The following is a 20081-nucleotide window of genomic DNA, read 5'->3' as shown; positions in this document are numbered from 1 at the left end:
TTCCCAGTCTCCCTAATCATGAAGCTCCCGTGGCCAAGTGGTTAAGGCGCTGGTCACAGTCTCGTAAACCAGAGGTCCTGGGTTCAATTCCCGGGCGGGATCACTTTTCCTCTTTCCTCATTTAATCATTGGGTTGCTCGACGGCGAAACTGATAAAATTGCATCATAGACAACTTTTAGTGTTTTTGGCCAATGTTGTCCTCGATTATATTTGCATGAAAAAAAAGGGGGAGGGTAAATTTGATGAGAAATCATTGCAAAGGGGGTCTTTAAAGATTAGGTAACTCTCATGGTTTCCAACTTTTGTGTTGAAGCTTGTTGAGTTGGTTATAGGGGACGGCTGATTTTACCGTTACGATCCTCCCGATGAGCAAATCACTGAATGGCCTCGAAGCACCTGTCATGTCAGTCACCCCTTTTCTCTCTATTCGGATGAAATAGCGCCCTCATCAATCAATTAGTCCATTATCAACCGGAAGTGATAATGTTTTCCATAGAAACAGTGATGCCAACGCCGCGCCTTAGGCGCACAATTGGGCTACTTGGCGATCACTTGCCGCTACTCAAAAAAGCATGCCGCTACTTGTCTAAAATTGGGCTACTTTTGCCAATCTCAGGCCGCGGCACTAATTTGATGTATTTTCCTTTCAATTTAGCCGATTTATAAAGGTTTTGAGTCTTTGAAGCTCCAAATTGAAATTACAATGGGTTTTGTGACCATTTATTGATCGGTCAGTAACTTCCCAGTAAGTACCGGAAGTTTCAAAGTCAAGTGCTTTTCCGCCCAATTGGGTGTTTTGCGTTCTAAATTCAGGTAAATCCGCCCAAATATCCGGTATTGGGCGCTTTTTGAAGCTTAAAAATTGGGCTACTTGAGAATCCTTTACCGCGGCCTGGCGAGTCAATGCGCCGCGCCTTGACACTGAAAAGTTTTGGCAACACTGCATAGAAACACTGCGACAACGGAGTCATATTGAAGTGTGTGACAAAATTCACCACACATTTGACGCTTTTTTCAACGTTTGAACAGGACCAGAATGCCAGATTTGAATTTCTGGTGAAGGTAGGTATCATCAAGTGTATATCAGCCGAAAAATGAACATGTATTATAGCTTTGATGATACGTTAAATTTCGACATGAAATCTTTCCTGAAAACTGTGAACATGACTGCACTAGGCAATGCTAGGTATACATGTATACCGCCGTTCTCCGGAACGGCGGTATACTAGAGCATGGCAATCATTCTTCGGCGAATGTGGTCGGTTTTCACTCATTGTTCACAATGTGACCATGCACAACAAATACAGCCCCCGAAATGGTCTACTTTTAGCAAGCCATAACTCCGAAACAGTTTAGTCAAAGTTAAAAATGCGATCCCCAACCCTTTGCTTACCTTTGGACGAATAATTTCCGCTAGCTCCGTGTTGAAAAATGTCCGGTACTTGCCCGGTACAAACATAGAAATAGCCACACCGCTTCAGTCCTGGCAATGAATATTTCTTGCGTAAATCCAATGGTTCCAACGTGGGCATCACGATGATAGTCTCCTACACAACCAGATTGTGTCGGCCTGACGATCGTCGATCCTAATCGCTAAACTTAAGTGAGGACAGCGTGAGCTCTTACCTGCGTAAAAGTCTGTTCGACAAAGGCCATTGTGAATAAGGATGATTGACAGCCCGTATATTGGGCGGAGCCATTATGCCCATATTAGGTGCATATATTACGGCGGACAGGTTGCGCTGTCCACTGACCCTGACTGTTCGTCACGTAGACAGGCCGTGACCTGGGTACATGTACAAAGCAGGGGATGCGACTGCGAGCCGCCATTTTGACATGTGGTATCTACTCTTCAGAAAAATTACTTTTGTTGACGTTTTATATCAAACAATTTTCGATAACGGATTTCTACTAGGATTTTAATTTTTTATTAATGAAGACCTACATGTAGTTTTGAGGAATAACACTGGATGTTTTGAGTTTTATTACAACTGGTGGTAGGAAGGTGAGTGAATTCGTGAATGAGGCCGGGGATTGAGGTTTTGTTGTTTCAACGATCCGATAGTAGGATACTGAAACGTAGGCTAAAATGTCTAATGACGCCATGTTTACATGAAAACATTAGCTGCTGCGAGGTCAGTGTCGTTGAATTCGTTACCTAAATTCCTTTCAGGATATTCTGATTTCACTTATTTATAATGTGTACGAATGTGCTCCATACAAACTCAAAAGTATGAATGCAAGGTGTTACTGCTGACAATAGAAACATTGTTGCAAAGTCATAAAAAAACAGGTATGTGCTACAGACGTTCTTTCCCGAAGCGAGATACAGGCCAGTAACGCAGTCTGACTGCACTCTAGCTCTGTTTGGAAGATGCTTGCTACATGTTACACCCATCGAATGTGTAGGTATCCCAGGCAAACCTTAGTTAACACATTTGCTAGTCAGCGAAATTCGCCGATACCGGGGCCCAAACACAATGCACAATGCATATTTATATAGAAATTTGAATTTTTTCGAAAATAGGTCGGTGAAGGAAACCTACATAAATATGTTTTCTATACTTCACTTGACCCAAATATATGATTATTTATGGTGATAATCAAGTCGCACATGGAATTTTAGAGGGATTTTGATAGCAGTTCCATTAAAAAAAGCTGCTATCACCATGAGACTAAGACCTAGAAACACCCCCGAAATGCCGTTTTGGGGAATTTTGCTAGCTAAATCTTTTTGATGAAAGTCCATCTTTGACAAGATGTAACTTTGCTGCGGAAAGTGCTATGAAAAAAAAGGTTTTCAGTGTTGGCTTTGTTTACTCAAGGGCTTTAATTTGATATATAAAATGATGCAGTTTGATGGCAAATTTGAATTCACCTAGCATACCTAGAATGTGGGTCATCAGCCCTCAGATCGGCCCTCAGACACACACGTAGTAGGCATAGAGTTCTGCAGTAGCATGTTTTGTTGACATTTTTGTGTAATGTTTACATCCATGACAGTTCTAATAATATCATCAGACAACTCAAATACAAAGGATATCAGTTGGCAATTTTAATGTTATTCAATCAAGTTTACAACACTACTGGTATCACTCTTACAATGAGCAAAAAGTCAATGAGGTACGCAATTCAAGGACCAATATTGATTACCTGAAGTGGCCTACTGCAAATGACCAGATATAACCTTTCTCATTTTCATGTTATTTTGCAATAACAAAACCATGTTTTCCTTGATTTTGGTATGAAATTGAGCAAATAGAATTAATTGTCATGTCAATTTGGAGTTATAAGGAACAACTAAAACTGATATGAGGTAAGTTTTATATGGATCTGGATCTGGATCATTTATACTCCAATTAAGCAGTGAGTTCTGCATCACACTAGAGTTGAACACTATATGTTTGGAATCTGTATTGCCTATTCTGAAGGAATTATTGCCATGTAAACAAACCATCCCTTTTTATATGGACATGGTGTACAGCTATCAGTACCCTGTTTTCCATGCCGGGATGGGTGACTGTAGGAACCCATGGATTCGATCCATGTAGCTACAGGTAGATCTAGACAATAGTAGACAATACATGCTAGATGAAATTACACTTAACTTACAGTGTCAGTGTCTTCTCCATCATTAACAATGAATATTGAGAAGCAGATTTGAACAAATTATCCATCAAAGTGTAAAACCATGACTCATGAGGATCATTGCCAGTTGGGATCACCCGCATGAGCATGATGAGAGGAATCCTGGGCATTCCTTTACTTTAGGGTTTTTTATTTGTACATGTAATAGCTGCCTTAGGTGAGGGTTAGGATTAGGGTTATAACACTGTACTTTCACAAGGCAGCTATAACATATTGTAAAGAATAAAAACCCCCCTAAAGCACGAAACTGAAAGTAAAGAAACGCCGAATCCTGAACCTTGCATGCTTGCAACTACTCCATGATGGGAGTCGACCTGAAGGAGACAAATAATATCCAATATTTAGGTGTCCACTTTCAATGTGATCTTCGCTGGAACAAACAGACAGAGTATGATTTGTTCAAGCATATTCTCTAACGCAGCGCTTTAACAAATGCGAGAAGCATCCGTGAGCAAATTCGTTGCTAGTGTTTCTCGAGCAAAGTATGCTACCTCAAAAGCAACCAGGGTGCTTAACTTCATCAGACATGTCAGAAGAAATTTTTATCAAGTGCTCCATCTGTCAAGGAAAAATTGCACTTGACACTAGTTAGACCCCACTTAGACTATGATACAGCTTCTTGGGATCCCTATAGTATACCAAGAAGAACATTGACACCATTGAAAGAGTTCAGAAGAGGACTGCTACATGTAGGTTTGTGTCCAACACTAACATGACTTATGGGCAAGATACCAGCATCACTACCATCCTGAAAGAACTGAATTGGTCCTCGCTTCAGGAAAGAAGGAAGTGTACTGTCATCGTCTTACCTGCTTTTATAAGATCCTAATTGGTCACCTAGATATTAGCACACAGATCACATCAAACCTAAAACAACCAGACCCAGAAGAGCTTAAGAGGACACTCACAGCAATTCCAGCAGCAACACACAAACACAGAGGCTAATGCAAACTCCTTCTTTATCCGCACCTCTAGAGAATGGAATAAACTCCTTCATACCACAGTAGGCCATCCTTCATATTGACCTTCAAAACAGCTCTCAAATCTGACCCTGCGATTCATATCAACTAGACCACTCTCTCCGACCCACCTCCAGTTAAAACTCTTTTTGAAGTATTCAGGAGGATGCACTACCAAGTACCAAGATATGCCTGGTAAAGCACCCTCACAAGCGAAACATGCGTGCCAGATAAATCAACAGATGCCATACAATAGAGGTAGTCATTGTGACGTCAACGGCGCCATCTTGTGGGTACGAGTGCCTTGTTGCTAAGATCACCGCATTGACGCTCAATTGAAGAGGTGCGTCACGCGTTGCGACGTCCGCGTAATCGGGGGGCGTATTGTCTAACGCATGACATGCAGAACAGCAGTATCCACAAGATGGCGGATCCCGCGGAAAAGGCTGACGACCTCTACATACATGTATATAATTAACACATTTGCATTGATCGAGAAATCTGTCCAAGGCAAACCTCAGTTAACACATTTGTTAGTCAGCCAAATTGGCCCACACACAATACATATGGTCATTTTCACAGTAAAGGGTGTAACTTTTGATTTTTAGGGTCAAAATTTCAAACCACTTAAATATGTTTCTGTTTACTGAAATCATGCATAGAAGCAACTTAAATTCCAGTAAAATAATGTTTCAAGGCTTAAACCTTTTGATTTCTAATAAAAAATCTGACATTTCCATAACATTTTGGTTAAAATCAAAGAAAAAATGTATTTTACATAACCTCAGAAAATTATGACATGAAAGCTGGAATACATGTGAAATCCCATTCCAAAGTAAGTCAACAGATATAAGTTAAATTTTATCCCATGTTTTGCTATGTTTGTAATTGCAGTTTTGAAATTTTTTAACATCAAGTGTCATTTACAATGGAAATTTCCAAACCTTAAACATATTTTTAAGTTTTAATTGGGTTCCTAAAATAATTTGAATGTCTAACTTCATGTACAAATACTACTTGATGAAAGGAACCTCCCAGCCAAGTTTCACAAAATTGGAGTTATTTTTTAGAATTGGCAATTCAAGCGATTTGTGTTTCGGAGGCTTCAGTTAACAACACAGGTGATCATAAAAGTAAAATATTTGGCTAACTACTACAAGTTGACATAAAAAAATAGGTAAAAAATATCACAATTACCAATTTCCATGCTTTGCTTCTAAGTATTGAATTTCAGTTGTGACAAAAATTAAATTATCACAGCAAGTCATTTTTTTTTGTTTCGGAGGCTTCATGTTAACAATTGATATAAAACATTGCAGAAGTAGTTTTTTGAAAACAACAGTGTTGTGATCATCTAAGCTGTTATTTTCTTGTGTGTATTGAATCAATGATTCTATGCGGCAGATATTGTAGATTTATCACATGTTAATTTTTTCACCCATTTGTTAAGTATGGTGTTTTTTGCATGTGAAGCCTCCGAAACAGGCTTTTATGGATATCAGAATATTTTTCAAACATTAACCATAATGTCAATTTTTTTTTAAATTTATGACATTCTGCACATATCAAGTAATAGTTACAATGCAGATATCAGTATGAAACACACTAATTTAGATATGCATAGATGATAATTAATCTTATTGTTGTTTGGAGGCTTCATTTGTTTGGAGGCTTCAATTGTTAACGGAAAGTTTGTATTGGGTCCCATTTTCAAGCGGTGATATATATCTCCACGATTTAAAACATGTGACTTGAGGATCTACTTTGCTACATTTTGATAAATAGATTGGATGAGCTCTTTTATTTATATTTGCACAAGCTTGCTGAACAGTTTGTTTGGAGGCTTCAAAAATGTTAACGGAAAAACGGCTCTTTGAAGTCAAGATTTTATACAAATTTTAAAAGCTTGCAAATCGACTAATTTTTGTTACCCATTTCAAGTTAAGATAACAACTGTTAGGAATCAAGAAGAAGTGAAGAAATAACCAAGAATTATGAACCAAAGCTACACCCACAAAGTTTGTTAACAATTGTTTTAAGCGGAAAATGAAGCCTCCGAAGCGACAAATATCGAAGTCCAGTTCTCAAAAATACAGGGCTGTTCACAATTAAATCTAATGTGGCAGTGTTTACTGTACTGAACATATGACTGTACTTTCAGGATAAGAAAAATTATCCATGAACTAACTGAAGAAAACACAGGGTTTTACAAAAATGTTACTGTTTTTTATAGTTTTTCAAAATGGAAATATTAAGTACATTAATTTAAGCCTGCTAAAACTGAACGCAGTAACTCCCAAAGCTGATTATGCTACCCAAGGTAGCTGCTAACTAGATGACTTATGTGGCCAAAAATCATGGAATTCTGTGGCTTAATTAGAACACTACGGATTAAAATGTTAAAAATCCAAAGTTACACCCTTTACCGTGAAAATGACCATATTTCATATAAAAAATTAAAAGAAATGATAGGTCAAGGAATTATGTTGTCTATATTTCACTTGACCCCAATATAAAATGAGAGAATCGCACTTGGAATTTTAGAGGGATTTTGATAGCAGTTTCACATAGAAAACATTCATGAGACTATGCTGAAAATTTTGTTTTTTAATTGATGCATTAAATGTTGGCTGAATGTTTTTTGATGAAAGATGTAACTTTGCTATGGAAAGCGCTACATATGACAATCACAAAACGTATACTTTTCTTGTGGGGGGACAATTGCCCCCCTATGATTTGCAAAATAAAAGAGGTAAAAGGAAGGAAAAAGAGAAAGAGAAGGAGAGAAAAAAGGGAGGGGAGAGAAAAAGAGGAATGGGCAAATTTAGACATTTTCTGACTGAAAAAGCATAAAAAACCTCTTTTTTTCACTCGCTCGCAAAGTGGACCTTTTTGGCTTTTAGTGATGGAGGGAGGGGCGACTATACCTCCCGCCTACGCTCCTGGTTAAAATATTTCCAACTTCCAGACACCCCCCATTCATATCATTTTATTGTGCCTAATAATAAAAATAACCAGCATATCATATACAATGCAACTTATCATAAGCCTATACCGCATTGCGACCATAGGGGTAGATCCCGGGGTGTGGGTTTTGGTGGCCCCCAATATTTTGATAGGGTAGATGGTCCATACTATCATTCCCCAATGTTGACGCCTGCATGTGGGTTTCTGACCAAAGTAACCTCATATTTGGCCATTTTAGCCTAAAAAGTGCCGATTTTTGCGCGCTTCGCGCAACTCACTTTGTTTAACCTTTTCACCATCACCAGTTTAGCTTCAATATTGCATATTTTCGTGCACTTGCACCATGTACCATTTGTACCATGAACTTATTCTGTTACCAAAAGGTGCTGGATTTACTACGTAATTGAGTAGGTCCATGCCTGAACTTCGGGCCAAAAGCCGGGCCCGTGAATGAAATCCATAAAAATATGCGGTTGAAAAATAAATAAATAACCCCAAAAAAGGGTGAAAATGGTGCATCAAATGGCTTCATTTGTGCTTTCATTTTGAAAATTTTCCAAATTCTGAGGGCCACATCCCCCTCAGACACCCCCCTCGTCAGCATAAAGCCTGACGAGACAGCGCTGTCGCGCCGCTTTACAAATTAAACATTTTTATTGCCCCCTATCAAAATACCCTGGCGCCACCCCTGACCTTATGACATGCGACCAAGTACAATCATGATGAATTGATGAAGGAATATGAAGAGCTTTGTTTCAAAAACCCTTACATCCACTTGCCCAATTTTGAGAACACATCAAGAAATCATCAAAATAATCACTGGTATAAGGTGTGTTTCAACAAAAGCAGTTTCTGGTAGGATGCTCACCCTACCCAAGCATCCCGTCAAAAACTACTTTTGTTGCAAACCATCATACATCAGTGAATTTTTTGATGATTTTTGATGTGTTCTCAAAAATGGGCAAGTGGATGTAAGGGGTTTTGAAACAAAGCTCTTCATATACAGCTGTAGCACAATGCGCCACTAATATATCAAGAACAATATCCTCATATTTTTGAGGCAATAATTAACTTGAGGAAGAAGTTTTTATTCTTATGTATGACATTGTGTCCTGTATGGCAACTGCGTACATGTGCCAATCAAAGTACGGAACTTATGAAAAAATACTTGCACCTAACTCCAGACAGGGTCTAATTCTGCATAAAACCGGACAGCGTTATTTCTATAGATCTGCTGCGCATTCAAATTGCATTGTATTGCATCGTAATTTCATTTGTGTCTATGCTAATTATGTTTACACAACATGAACTCACGTGTTTTCAAGCAAATTCGCCGATAATAGGTGATCAAAAGCGATCGGAATGTTACAAAAGTACAGATCGCATTCAGCTTACTTCATATGAGATGATCTTTGGAAAAATACGGCATAATTTGTCTTGGTGTTTGCGGAATGCCATGCAGTAAAATATTAATACGTTGCGGCAATTCATGATTGACAACTAACAATCGGCGTGTCCTTCGTATCCTCCACTGTCAATTTCTTATCCACTCACTAATCCTCACAAAAGCTTTGTGTTGATTACGTAATGTGTGGAGGCAAATTGCAATAAGTACAATGAAATAATGAGTAGGGCGGGCTCCGAGGGGGGTTTCTTCGTCGTACGTAACAGTAGTGTTATCCAAAAAACCCGGAAGCTTGTCGTTTGGAGCTCTAGCTGAAATACAGCAAGATAATGTAAGATAGTAAATGTAAACCTGTATTTTAGCTAGAGTATCTCGAGCTACCTAACTCTAGTATCACAAGCTATCGGTGGTTCAAAATTTTGCATGGTATATATTTTCAATAAATATCATAAAAAGCTGTTGTACATGTATATCAGAAAAAACCTGTTGTAATGCAAGCAACCCACACATTCCAATTCTAATCACTTGCCCCCTTGGACCTCCCAAAATTTTTTCCCACCCCACCCCCATTTGACTTGCCATCTGCTAACCCCAAATTTTACCCTCCCCCAGGGCTGGTAATTATTGCACAGCCCCTTATTTTCATTGTTTTTCATGTTAAGACAATTTTTAAACTTTTATATTATAATCAAATTTCAATTTTCTCTCATTTATCTTAGCTGTCAGTCAGTGATGGTACCACCAATTTATGAAGATATGTGCGATACTAACTATGCATATAATGTGTGGTAGTTGCCTGACCAAACACAGCCATGTCGCTCCATCCGATGTCGGACAAGGACCAAAAATCATTGAAGTTCGCAAGGGAAGATGGATTCGAATACAGCACTTTATTCCTCAAACATGGCGGGTTCACGTAGCCGAAGTACAAGATAACGAAGGTATTTTCTTCGTAAATACGGACAAATCTTCGCAAATTGACCATGATAATACGAACACGAACAGTAATCGCAACTCAACGGCAACATCTCGCAGCTCAGCGTGGGTCTCTAATGATCCACAATCTAGCACATCAAGTCTACGGACCACGTCATCGAAAACATCAACTGTAAAGACACGATTGAGTACCAGTACATCAGGGAGTCAAACCCTAGTGCATCGAAGACATGTCAGTCGCTCGTCGTTGCACTCGGCGTACGACGATGGCAACGTCATGGTGTTTTTAATCCACGGTGTTGGTGGGTCGTCAGACTTGTGGCGTCATCAGATTGATTATCTTGTTAAGGAGGGGTTTGAGGTGATCGCACCGGATCTGTTGGGACATGGGTTTAGTCGCGCACCTCGTCAGAGTTCAGCCTACGCATTTAACGAGTTAGCAGATGATATGTTGGCGCTGTTTGACGGCTATGCTAAAAGAAGGAATATATTGATTGGACATTCTTATGGGTAAGTCTTGGATTCGGCTAAATTCCATTTAAATTCCACACTACCCCAGTGGATGATTTTGGAAATATCTTCCACAGGGGGAGATGAATCTCAAATGAATTTCATACACCCTCTGAGAGAGATTCAACCTGAATCTTTCACAGACGGAGAGTGAGTTTCAATTAAAGTTGTTTGTTTTGCTAATTCCATTTGTAATTCATACTCCCTCTTTGGAGTGTGGAAGATATTTCCAAAATCTTTTACAGGGGTATTGTTGATTTTAAATTGAATAGGCCATTAAAAAAAAATCAAGAGCATATGAGTTGATCTATCTACATGTAAGGGGGACAGTCAATATTATTCTCACAACTATAACTGTTGTGTGAAAGACAAAGGTACAAACTTTTATTTATCATAAGTAACAGTCATCAAAGTCATGAGATAAATAATAGTTGCGGGAATATATTGACCGCCCCTCGTACATGTAGAAAGTGGTTATTATTTTTGAAATAGTACTAAACAGGGGTAATCTCCCTCTGTCAAGGCCCAGTCTCCTAGTTTTCTCTTAACATGTTTCATCTTGGGAGTCCCCCCTCCCAAAAATGTCAATGTGAATGTAAATCATGATGGGCTATACCATCTAAATCCATACATACATTGTACACACCTAATCCCTATGGAAGACATGACCTTGATATTCCACACAAGGAGTAAGAATTTCAAATGGGGTTACCTGAATTTCAGATCCACACCTCCTCTGTGTGGGAGAATTTGAGACCATGTATTCCATTATTGAAAGCAATAATTTGTACTCAAGGGGATACCCCCACCCCCAAACCTGGTCTACTGTAGGTGGAATGCAGGTGTTTGTTTATTCGTCAAATTGCAATCCATGTTTTATGATTCTTATTCAGCACAATATGCCTCCTTTGGCCCCCATGAGCATATTGTGTCACATTTAGGAGCGATTAGCGAATAGGGTGCAACTCTACATTACAATACTGCCCTGACCCAACCCTAAACTCCGTAAACGAGGACTGGACTCAAGTCTAGCAAGTTGCACCCTATTCGGTAATTGTACCCACATTTATTATTATGTTATTTTATTTGACTAAATTTGCAGCTCATCGTTCTGCACAAAGATATCCAAAGAGCGTTCAAGGAAAGTGACCAAGATGATTCTGATCAGCGGAGGTGGACCTGTACCACTTGAACCCCAGACCTGTCAGGTATTTGGCCTTCCTGCCTGTGTCCTATGGTGTATCAAACCTGCTATTACAGATATTTTTGAAAGGTAAGCTCCTGAAATAAGCTCCTGGTCCCAAAGATAGTTTCTGGTCCTATAGTTTGTAGTGTAAAATATTGGACACACGAGGAGCCAAAACTTGGCAACCATGGGGTTAAAAAAGCCTGGGTGCCTGCCAAGGCATTAGCCAGAGAGGTGTCTTTAGGGTGTCAAAAATGGTCAAAAATACCTTATTCTTCAAAATCAGGTTGTCCACTTCCTATTCACTCCATTATAAAAATCAGAATTTCAGGGTGTCCAAATTGAAAACAGGGCGTCCAAATGACACCTGGACACCCCTCTGGCTAATGCCTTGGTGCCTGCTTAAGCCTTGCTGATGTGTGTGTCTAGCATAGTGGCCTTTAAAGGGGTGTCAACCTCCACAGTGTTCGAAGTAAGCCCTTGTCCGCTTGTCCAAAACTCCCTGAGGACAACCACTTTGAGCCATGCACTTGTCCGATGGATTTACTTTTTGTACAAGCACTATATTTTACCTCGAAAATCATGATTAATAAATAAAACACCATACATTTGAACTTGTCATGGAAATGTTTCGTATCATTGCAAGAAAGGTCTAAAGGCCTCAAAATAAGCCAGAACTTCAGTGTGCCATTCAGGCCCTTGATCTTAATTTTTTGGGGGCCCTGGCAAGGTTTTGCGGGCCCAAATATATGTACCAATAATCCATATTAAGCTATTATAGAAGGGTGTACTCAAGGAATTGAAATAAGCCTGAATTTCTGAGGGCCATTTGGGCCCTTGCTCTTAAATTTTTGGGACCCTCACAAATTTTTGAGGGCCATGGGCCCCGGGGCCCGGCTTATTTCGAGCCCTGGATTCAAACTGTATGCTGTGATGTCCCCATGTTCAGTTCTGAATGTCATTAATTTTAAAACTTTTTCACTGAGTTAATTGATGGTGCCAGTGATCGAGATCTGCATGATCAGAATGGCAAATTTTGACTGTTTAATATTTAGCACAGGATTTCCAGAGCAAAAATAATCAAATTTATTTTCATTTTTGGGACTTGTAACTGAAATATTTTGAGGATAAGCAGAATTTATGCTGAAGTTGTTCTCAGGGCAACCTCATTATTTTTCTTTCACAGGAGAGCTATCCACAGTCAGGGGGTGAAGACATGTTTAAAAAAAACAGCTACACACATTTGACGTACCCTCCTACGTATAACAAGAAAAGATGTTTACTACTTTTTCTTGTTGTCTTTTCTTTCACAGGCGAGCTATTCACAGTCAGGGGGTGAAGGCACGTTTAAAAAAGCTGCGCGCATTTGACGTACCGCCCTATGTATTACAAGAAATGATGTTTAATACTTTTTCTTTTCTTTTCTTTTCTATCACAGACGAGCTATCCACAGCCGGGGTGTGAAGGCACGTTTAAAAAAGTTGTGCGCATTTGACGTTCCATCCTACGTATTACAAGAAATGATGTTTAATACTTTTTCTTTTCTTTTCTTTCATAGACGAGCTATCCACAGTCAGGGTGTGAAGGCACGTTTAAAAAAGTTGCGCGCATTTGACGTACCGCCCTATGTATTACAAGAAATGATGTTTACTACTTCTTCTTTTCTTTTCTTTCACAGGCGAGCTATTCACAGTCAGGGGGTGAAGGCACGTTTAAAAAATCTGCGCGCATTTGACGTACCCTCGTACGTATTACAAGAAATGATGTTTCTTTTCTATCACAGCCGAGCTATCCACAGTCGGTGTGAACTTGTGAAGGCACATTTAAAAAGCTGTGCGCATTTGATGTATCGTCCCACGTGTTATAACAAATGATGTTTACTACATTATTTCGTTTTCTTTTCTTTCACAGGCGAGCTATCCACAGTCAGGGTGTGGAGGCATATTTAAAAAAGCCGCACACATTTGACGTACTATCCTACGTATTACCAGAAATGATGTTTACTATTTTTTTCTTGTTGTTTTTCTATCACATTGTCTTTTTCTTTAACAGGCGAGCTATCCACAGTCGGGTGTGAACTTGTGAAGGCACATTTAAAAAAGCTGTGCGCATTTGATGTACCGTCCTACGTGTTATAACAAATGATGTTTAATACTTTTTCTTTTCTTTTCTATCACAGACGAGCTATCCACAGTCAGGGTGTGAAGGCACGGTTAAAAAAGTTGCGAGCATTTGACGTGCCCTCGTACGTATTACAGGGTATGATGAAAGGCCAAACATGGAAGGAAGGGGATGAGGACTATCACCTAGCAATAACAGTGTCAGTCTTACTTATCTACGGGATGCAGGATAAATTTGTTTCATTAGAAGAAGAGGAATGGATGCAAGAGGTGAGCATGCCTGGAAAAATATGATAAAGATAAGCTAAATTTCACCCCAAGATAGTAAATATTTCCCATACATTCGTAAAATATACATTTAATTATGGGGAAGCAAAATTTCCTTCCAAAGCAGGGGTAGCATTAAGGCCCGAAAGTCGGGGGTTGTTTTCCTGTGTTTTCCACTCCCGAGCTTGCAAAAAATCCAAATACATGGGGTGAAAATTAAATCTTGGGGTGAAAAATATTTTGCAGTGTAGTCACGAGTAGGAGTAAGGTCCAAATGCAGAGGGTCAGAGTTCACCCCCGAGCTTACACATATTCCCAATATAGAGGGTGAAAAATTAATATTTTTTAAATTTAGGGGTCATTCACCCTCAATCGGGGGTTAACGCTACCCCTGTTCCAAAGTCCAAAATTTCCATCATATTTCCAAACATTTCCCTCAAAATCCCAAATTTTTGTGGAATGAAGTTCCTGGATTCAGAGAGTGGTTATAGTTTTTAAGGAAGTCTCCGGCATTCACAACATTATGCCCAATAATATGTTAGGAAAATTATTAATGAGCATTACATGGTTAAAAACAAACTCATATTGACCATAAAAACGAATAAATACAGCTGTGACTCAACACGCGATATTCAAAATTCCTGGGCGACGAAATTGTCTAGTGCAATGACGTTTCAGTAATACAATCGAGGCTGGCAACATTTGAGCACAAATAACCATGACGTCATTGCACTAGACAATTTCAGCGCGGGAATTTTGAATATCGCGTGTTGAGAGACGGCTGTTTTTATTCATTTTTATGGTCAATATGAGTTTGTTTTAATAAAACCATGTAATTCGTGCTTGATAATTATTTTTCTAACATATAAGGCATAATGTAATGATTGCTGGAGACTTCCTTTAGGGAGAGTTGCGTTTTAGACCCAATAGAGCTGCCTGGGACAATCCTGAACGAAACAAGCTTAGCTACCCAATGAAATTCAAAGACCTGGACGGAGAAGCATGACCCTGAGATTGATCGTGCATTCAACCAGCAATTTGCGGTGGCCAATTTCAAGTGCTTTGCGCAGGTGGTCAATTAGTTTGGTCACCGATTACATTGATCGTTACTGGACTATAAGTTATTACCAATTATAACAATAGCATCGAGTACCGGCAATTTACAAGATCGATTCTCACGGTTGGCGGTCGTGACGCTCATCTCAATTATCTGGTTTATGAATGTGACCTTTTCATTCTTCAGTGATTCAAGGGGATGATGATGTAAAAAACACGACCCGATTATGTATTTGTCCAGCTTGATCATCTGACCCGCAAAAACTGCTTGTCTAATTCGCAAATGGCCCTTAAAGGGGCATTTCGTGATCCACAGCCTCATCCCCCCCACTTTTCTCAAAAAAAGTTGAGATTTTTATATCACTAGAAACCTCTGGCTACATAATGTTTATGTACAAAATATTTCTTGCAGATTTATTAGTTTAGCAAAGATATCGCGAAATTTGAATTTCGTTCTGGTGCACCAGAATGAAATTACAACGTATTGTCTATGGAGCAGTGTAATACACATAATCATGCATAACTTCATAAACGCAATATCGGAATCAACTGAAATTTTGGGAATATGCTTTTTTGTGGATATGTACTGAAAAATGTCATAAAAAGAGGATGCTAGGATCACGAAATACTCCTTTAATGGCCAGTAATATTTTTTGTCTATGTATTTCTCTGATTTCAGACCATCTATGCATGCGAGTTAACCACCTTAGAATCAGCCGGCCATATGGTGATGATAGAATGCCCAGACCAGGTCAATGCACTTATACATGAGTTTATACAAAAAGATATGATGATATCCAAATACAGACCTACAACAAGGCCGTCCAGTGCAAAGATTCAACTACCTTCTCAAGTCACGGTAGAAGAGTGCTGACAGACAAACATGAAATATGACAGACAAACATCTCGCACAATTAGAAGGACTTTGGCAGGGTATAGATAAACAGTATCCATTCCGATGCAGGGGTGGAATTTCGTAAAGTGCCACAGGAGTCCAAGTGGATTCTCGCAAGAGAGTTTTGCGAGAGTCCATGGATTCCCGTAAATGGATTCTCGTTGTACAATCTTGCGGGAGTCCAAAAGGTATTATATGTAGGCCTACGTAAAATGCATTCAAACAAACAAACTAACAAATAAACTAACAAAGTTAAGTTTTTAATATATGTGTCATCATACTCTCACTTCCATATGGTCATTTTCACAGTAAAGGGTGTAACTTTTGATTTTTAGGGTCAAAATTTCAAACCACTTAAATATGTTTCTGTTTACTGTAATCATGCATAGAAGCAACTTAAATTCCAGTAAAATAATGTTTCAAGGCTTAAACCTTTTGATTTCTGATAAAAAAATTGACATTTCCATAACATTTTGGTTAAAATCTAAGAAAAATGTATTTTACATAAGCTCAGAAAATTATGACATGAAAGCTGGAATACATGTGAAATCCCATTCCAAAGTAAGTCAACAGATATAAGTTAAATTTTATACCATGTTTTGCTATGTTTGTAATTGCAATTTTGAAAATTTTTAACATCAAGGGTCATTTGCAATGGAAATTTCCCAACCTTAAACATATTTTTTAAGTTTTAATTGGGTTCCTAAAATAATTTAAATGTATAACTTCATGTACAAATACTACTTGATGAAAGGAACCTCCCAGCCAAGTTTCACAGAAATTGGAGTTATTTTTTAGAATTGGCAATTCAAGCGATTTGTGTTTCGGAGGCTTCAGTTAACAACACAGGTGATCATAAAAGTAAAATATTTGGCTAACTACTACAAGTTGACATGAAAAAATAGGTAAAAAATATCACAATTACCAATTTTCATGCTTTGCTTCTAAGTATTGAATTTCAGTTGTGACAAAAAATTAAATTATCACAGCAAGTCATTTTTTTTGTTTCGGAGGCTTCATGTTAACAATTGTTAAACATTGTAGAAGTAGTTTTTTTGAAAACAACACTGTTGGGATCATCTAAGCTGTTATTTTCTTGTGTTTATTGAATCAATGATTCTATGCGGCAGATATTGTAGATTTATAACATGGTAATTTTTTCACCCATTTGTTAAGTATGGTGTTATTTGCATGTGAAGCCTCCGAAACGGGCTTTCTTGGATATCAGTATATTTTTCAAGCATTAACCAAAATATCAAATTTTTTTTTAATTTATGACATTCTGCACATATCATGCAACAATTACAATGCAGATATCAATATGGAACTTACCAATTTAGATATGCATAGATGATAATTAAGCTTACTGTTGTTTCGGAGGCTTCATTTGTTTCGGAGGCTTCAATTGTTAACGGAAAGTTTGTATTGGGTCCCATTTTCAAACGGTGATATATATCTCCATGATTTAAAAACAAGTGACTTGAGGATCTACTTTGCTACATTTTGATAAATAGATTGGATGAGCTCTTTTATTTATATTTGCCCAAGCTTGCTGAACAGTTTGTTTCGAGGCTTCAAAAAGTTAACGGAAAATCGGCTCTTTGAAGTCAAGATTTTATAAAAATTTTAAAAGCTTGCAAATCGACTAATTTTTGTTACCCATTTCAAGTTAAGATATCAACTGTTATGAATCAAGAAGAAGTGAAGAAATAACCAAGAATTATGAACCAAAGCTATACCCACAAAGTTTGTTAACAATTGTTAACGGAAAATGAAGCCTCGAAACGACAAATATCGAAGTCCGGGTCTCAAAAATACAGGGCTGTTCACAATTAAATCTAATGTGGCAGTGTTTACTGAACATATGACCGTACTTTCAGGATAAGAAAAATTATCCATGAACTAACTGAAGAAAACACAGGGTTTTACAAAAATGTTACTGTTTTTACAGTTTTTCAAAATGGCAATATTAGGTACATTTAAGCCTGCTAAAACTGAACATAGTAACTCCGAAGATGATTATGCTACCCAAGGTAGCTGCTAACTAGATGACTTATGTGGCCAAAAATCATGGAATTCTGTGGCTTTATTAGAACACTACGGATCAAAATGTTAAAAATCCAAAGTTACACCCTTTACCGTGAAAATGACCATATATGTCATTGCATCTTTGGCGACTTTTCCTTTATATTTTGCAGGCTTTGAGTTTTAAGGCGTGTTGAACTTAAACGTAAGTTCGCTGATCCGATCATTTCCAGCGAGAGTCCACATGGACTCTCGCAATAGGATTTTACGGGAGTCTCTGCGAGAGTCGACTCTCAGACTCCCGCGAAATTCCACCCCTGCCGATGGTGTTTGTTTGTTTGTTTGTTTAAACATGGTTGGTCGCAAGGGCACACACTAGTACCTTGTAATCTCATCTGTGGAAAAACCACCGACATCATACATTATTATGTTTTGATGGATCCAAGTGTGTGAAAATATTGGATCCAAAACATAATAATGATAGAATTGGATGCTTTACGCCCAATATTTATTGGTCTCGCTATGAGTTGTAAAATATTGGACTCCACTACTTCTCGTCCAATAATTCTAAAACTCATAGCTCGACCAATAAATTTGTGCATTGGGTTCAAACCATCCAATTATTCCAGTTGAAATCCACACACCCCCTATGATAGACATGACCTTAATCTTCCACACAGGGAGTGTGAATATCAAATGGGGTTACTTGAATGGATGACTCCATTTGATTTCTACACCCCTGTATGAGAGATTAAGGTCATATCTTCCATAGGGGGTGTATGGATTTCAACTGGAATAGCTAATTACATCCATAGATTTACACAGGAACAGACAGCACACCAACAGGCAAAGTCCCTGTTACAGCGCCCTCTTGAAAACACTTGTGTTACTGATTCAACAAAAGTAGAGTGCTGCGACTGCTGTCCTTAGTTGGTCAACATCCAGGGTTGACGACTGAGAAACTTGTGTGTTAAAAAATTTAAAGTGTCGGATTTTCCCCCATAATTTGGGAACTGAGATTGCGCAGTTGTGTCCAAGAGGTCAAATTATACACAACGGCACAGTCTGGGGAACTGAGACTGCGCAGTTATGTCCAAATTGACTTTTTGACCGTTGTTTTTGATCACATATTTTTAGAACATCAGAAGGTGATCCTGTCATAACCAAAGTCGCTTGTGAATGTTATCAAGAGTCCGGTACAATACAAACAGTAATTTTCAGTGGTCACTGCAAGCATAACACAAATACATGCACAATGGTAGACGAATAAGGCTTTAGTGTAGTGATAAAGTACTAGATTTTTTCATAAATGGTATCAGTCTTAATGTAATAAGCAATAACAATACGCATCATCCGGTTTCTCTACCACAAAACAATATGTGTACTTCAAAGGAGATGGATTAACCTCTGAACTATATTGTTACATTAGGTTTCACTGCCTGAACAGAATTGATCATGTCTCGCCTCCTTTTTCAACCAAATCGACGGTAATAACTCCTGTAGTAAGAAATCAACATTTAACCACAAATACCCTCAGGCCAAATTCAGTTCCTGGGAACTAAATACTACACAAGGTCATTTTTATGTATCTCATTGACCCATTTGTGTTATAAACTGCCTCTAGCTATAATGCCAGCCTGCTGTTGATCTGGTCACCTCATTGACAGATACCAACCTCAGGAGGGATTTCAATTTTTGATCAAATCTCTTCAGGCAGTGAAACCTAATGTATGCAATATGCCTATTACTTCGTTGGAAGGAATTTTTGTACAAACTGACTTCAAATTGAGACCAAATTTGACAATCAATTAACGTGACTAGTAAAAAATAAGCAACTAATTATGAAACCACCTTTTGTAATGGGCTATACAGTTGAAATCCCCCCCTCTATGGAAGACATGAACTTAGTTACCCACCCAGGGAGTGTGAATTTCAAATGGGATTACCTGAATGGGTGGCTCCTTTTGAAATCTACACCCTCTGTAGGAGATTAAGGTCATGTCTTCCAGGGGGGGGGGGGATTTCAACTTGAATAGCCCAGTGTATTTACAACCAAAGAATGGGAATATTCCCCAATCAAAGTATTGTATGAAATATTATTATGTA

General features: G+C 38.4%; 1 protein-coding gene across 1 annotated transcript; it reads left to right on the top strand.

The window, feature by feature from the left end:
- The first annotated feature begins 962 nt into the window (after positions 1-962).
- Positions 963-16010, top strand: LOC140139311 (protein ABHD8-like). The gene is made up of 6 exons (XM_072161090.1): positions 963-1063; positions 9700-10426; positions 11529-11699; positions 13524-13610; positions 13792-14002; positions 15735-16010. Exons 2-6 carry the CDS (start codon positions 9729-9731, stop codon positions 15927-15929), a joined length of 1362 nt encoding a protein of 453 aa, XP_072017191.1. The 5' UTR covers positions 963-1063; positions 9700-9728; the 3' UTR covers positions 15930-16010.
- Positions 16011-20081: the final 4071 nt, after the last annotated feature.

This window comes from Amphiura filiformis, chromosome 18 (assembly GCF_039555335.1).
Source record: "Amphiura filiformis chromosome 18, Afil_fr2py, whole genome shotgun sequence".
Taxonomy (NCBI): domain Eukaryota; kingdom Metazoa; phylum Echinodermata; class Ophiuroidea; order Amphilepidida; family Amphiuridae; genus Amphiura; species Amphiura filiformis.
The sequence above is the reverse complement of the archived record's forward strand: the minus strand, read 5'-3'. Positions and strand labels throughout refer to the sequence as shown.

Coding starts and splice junctions, on each gene's coding strand:
- LOC140139311 (XM_072161090.1), top strand. CDS start 9,729: ATGAAGATATGTGCGATACTAACTATGCATATAATGTGTGGTAGTTGC. Junction 11,700..13,523: donor ATTACAGATATTTTTGAAAG/GTAAGCTCCTGA, acceptor TTTCTTTCACAG/GCGAGCTATCCACAGTCAGG. Junction 14,003..15,734: donor AAGAGGAATGGATGCAAGAG/GTGAGCATGCCT, acceptor CTCTGATTTCAG/ACCATCTATGCATGCGAGTT.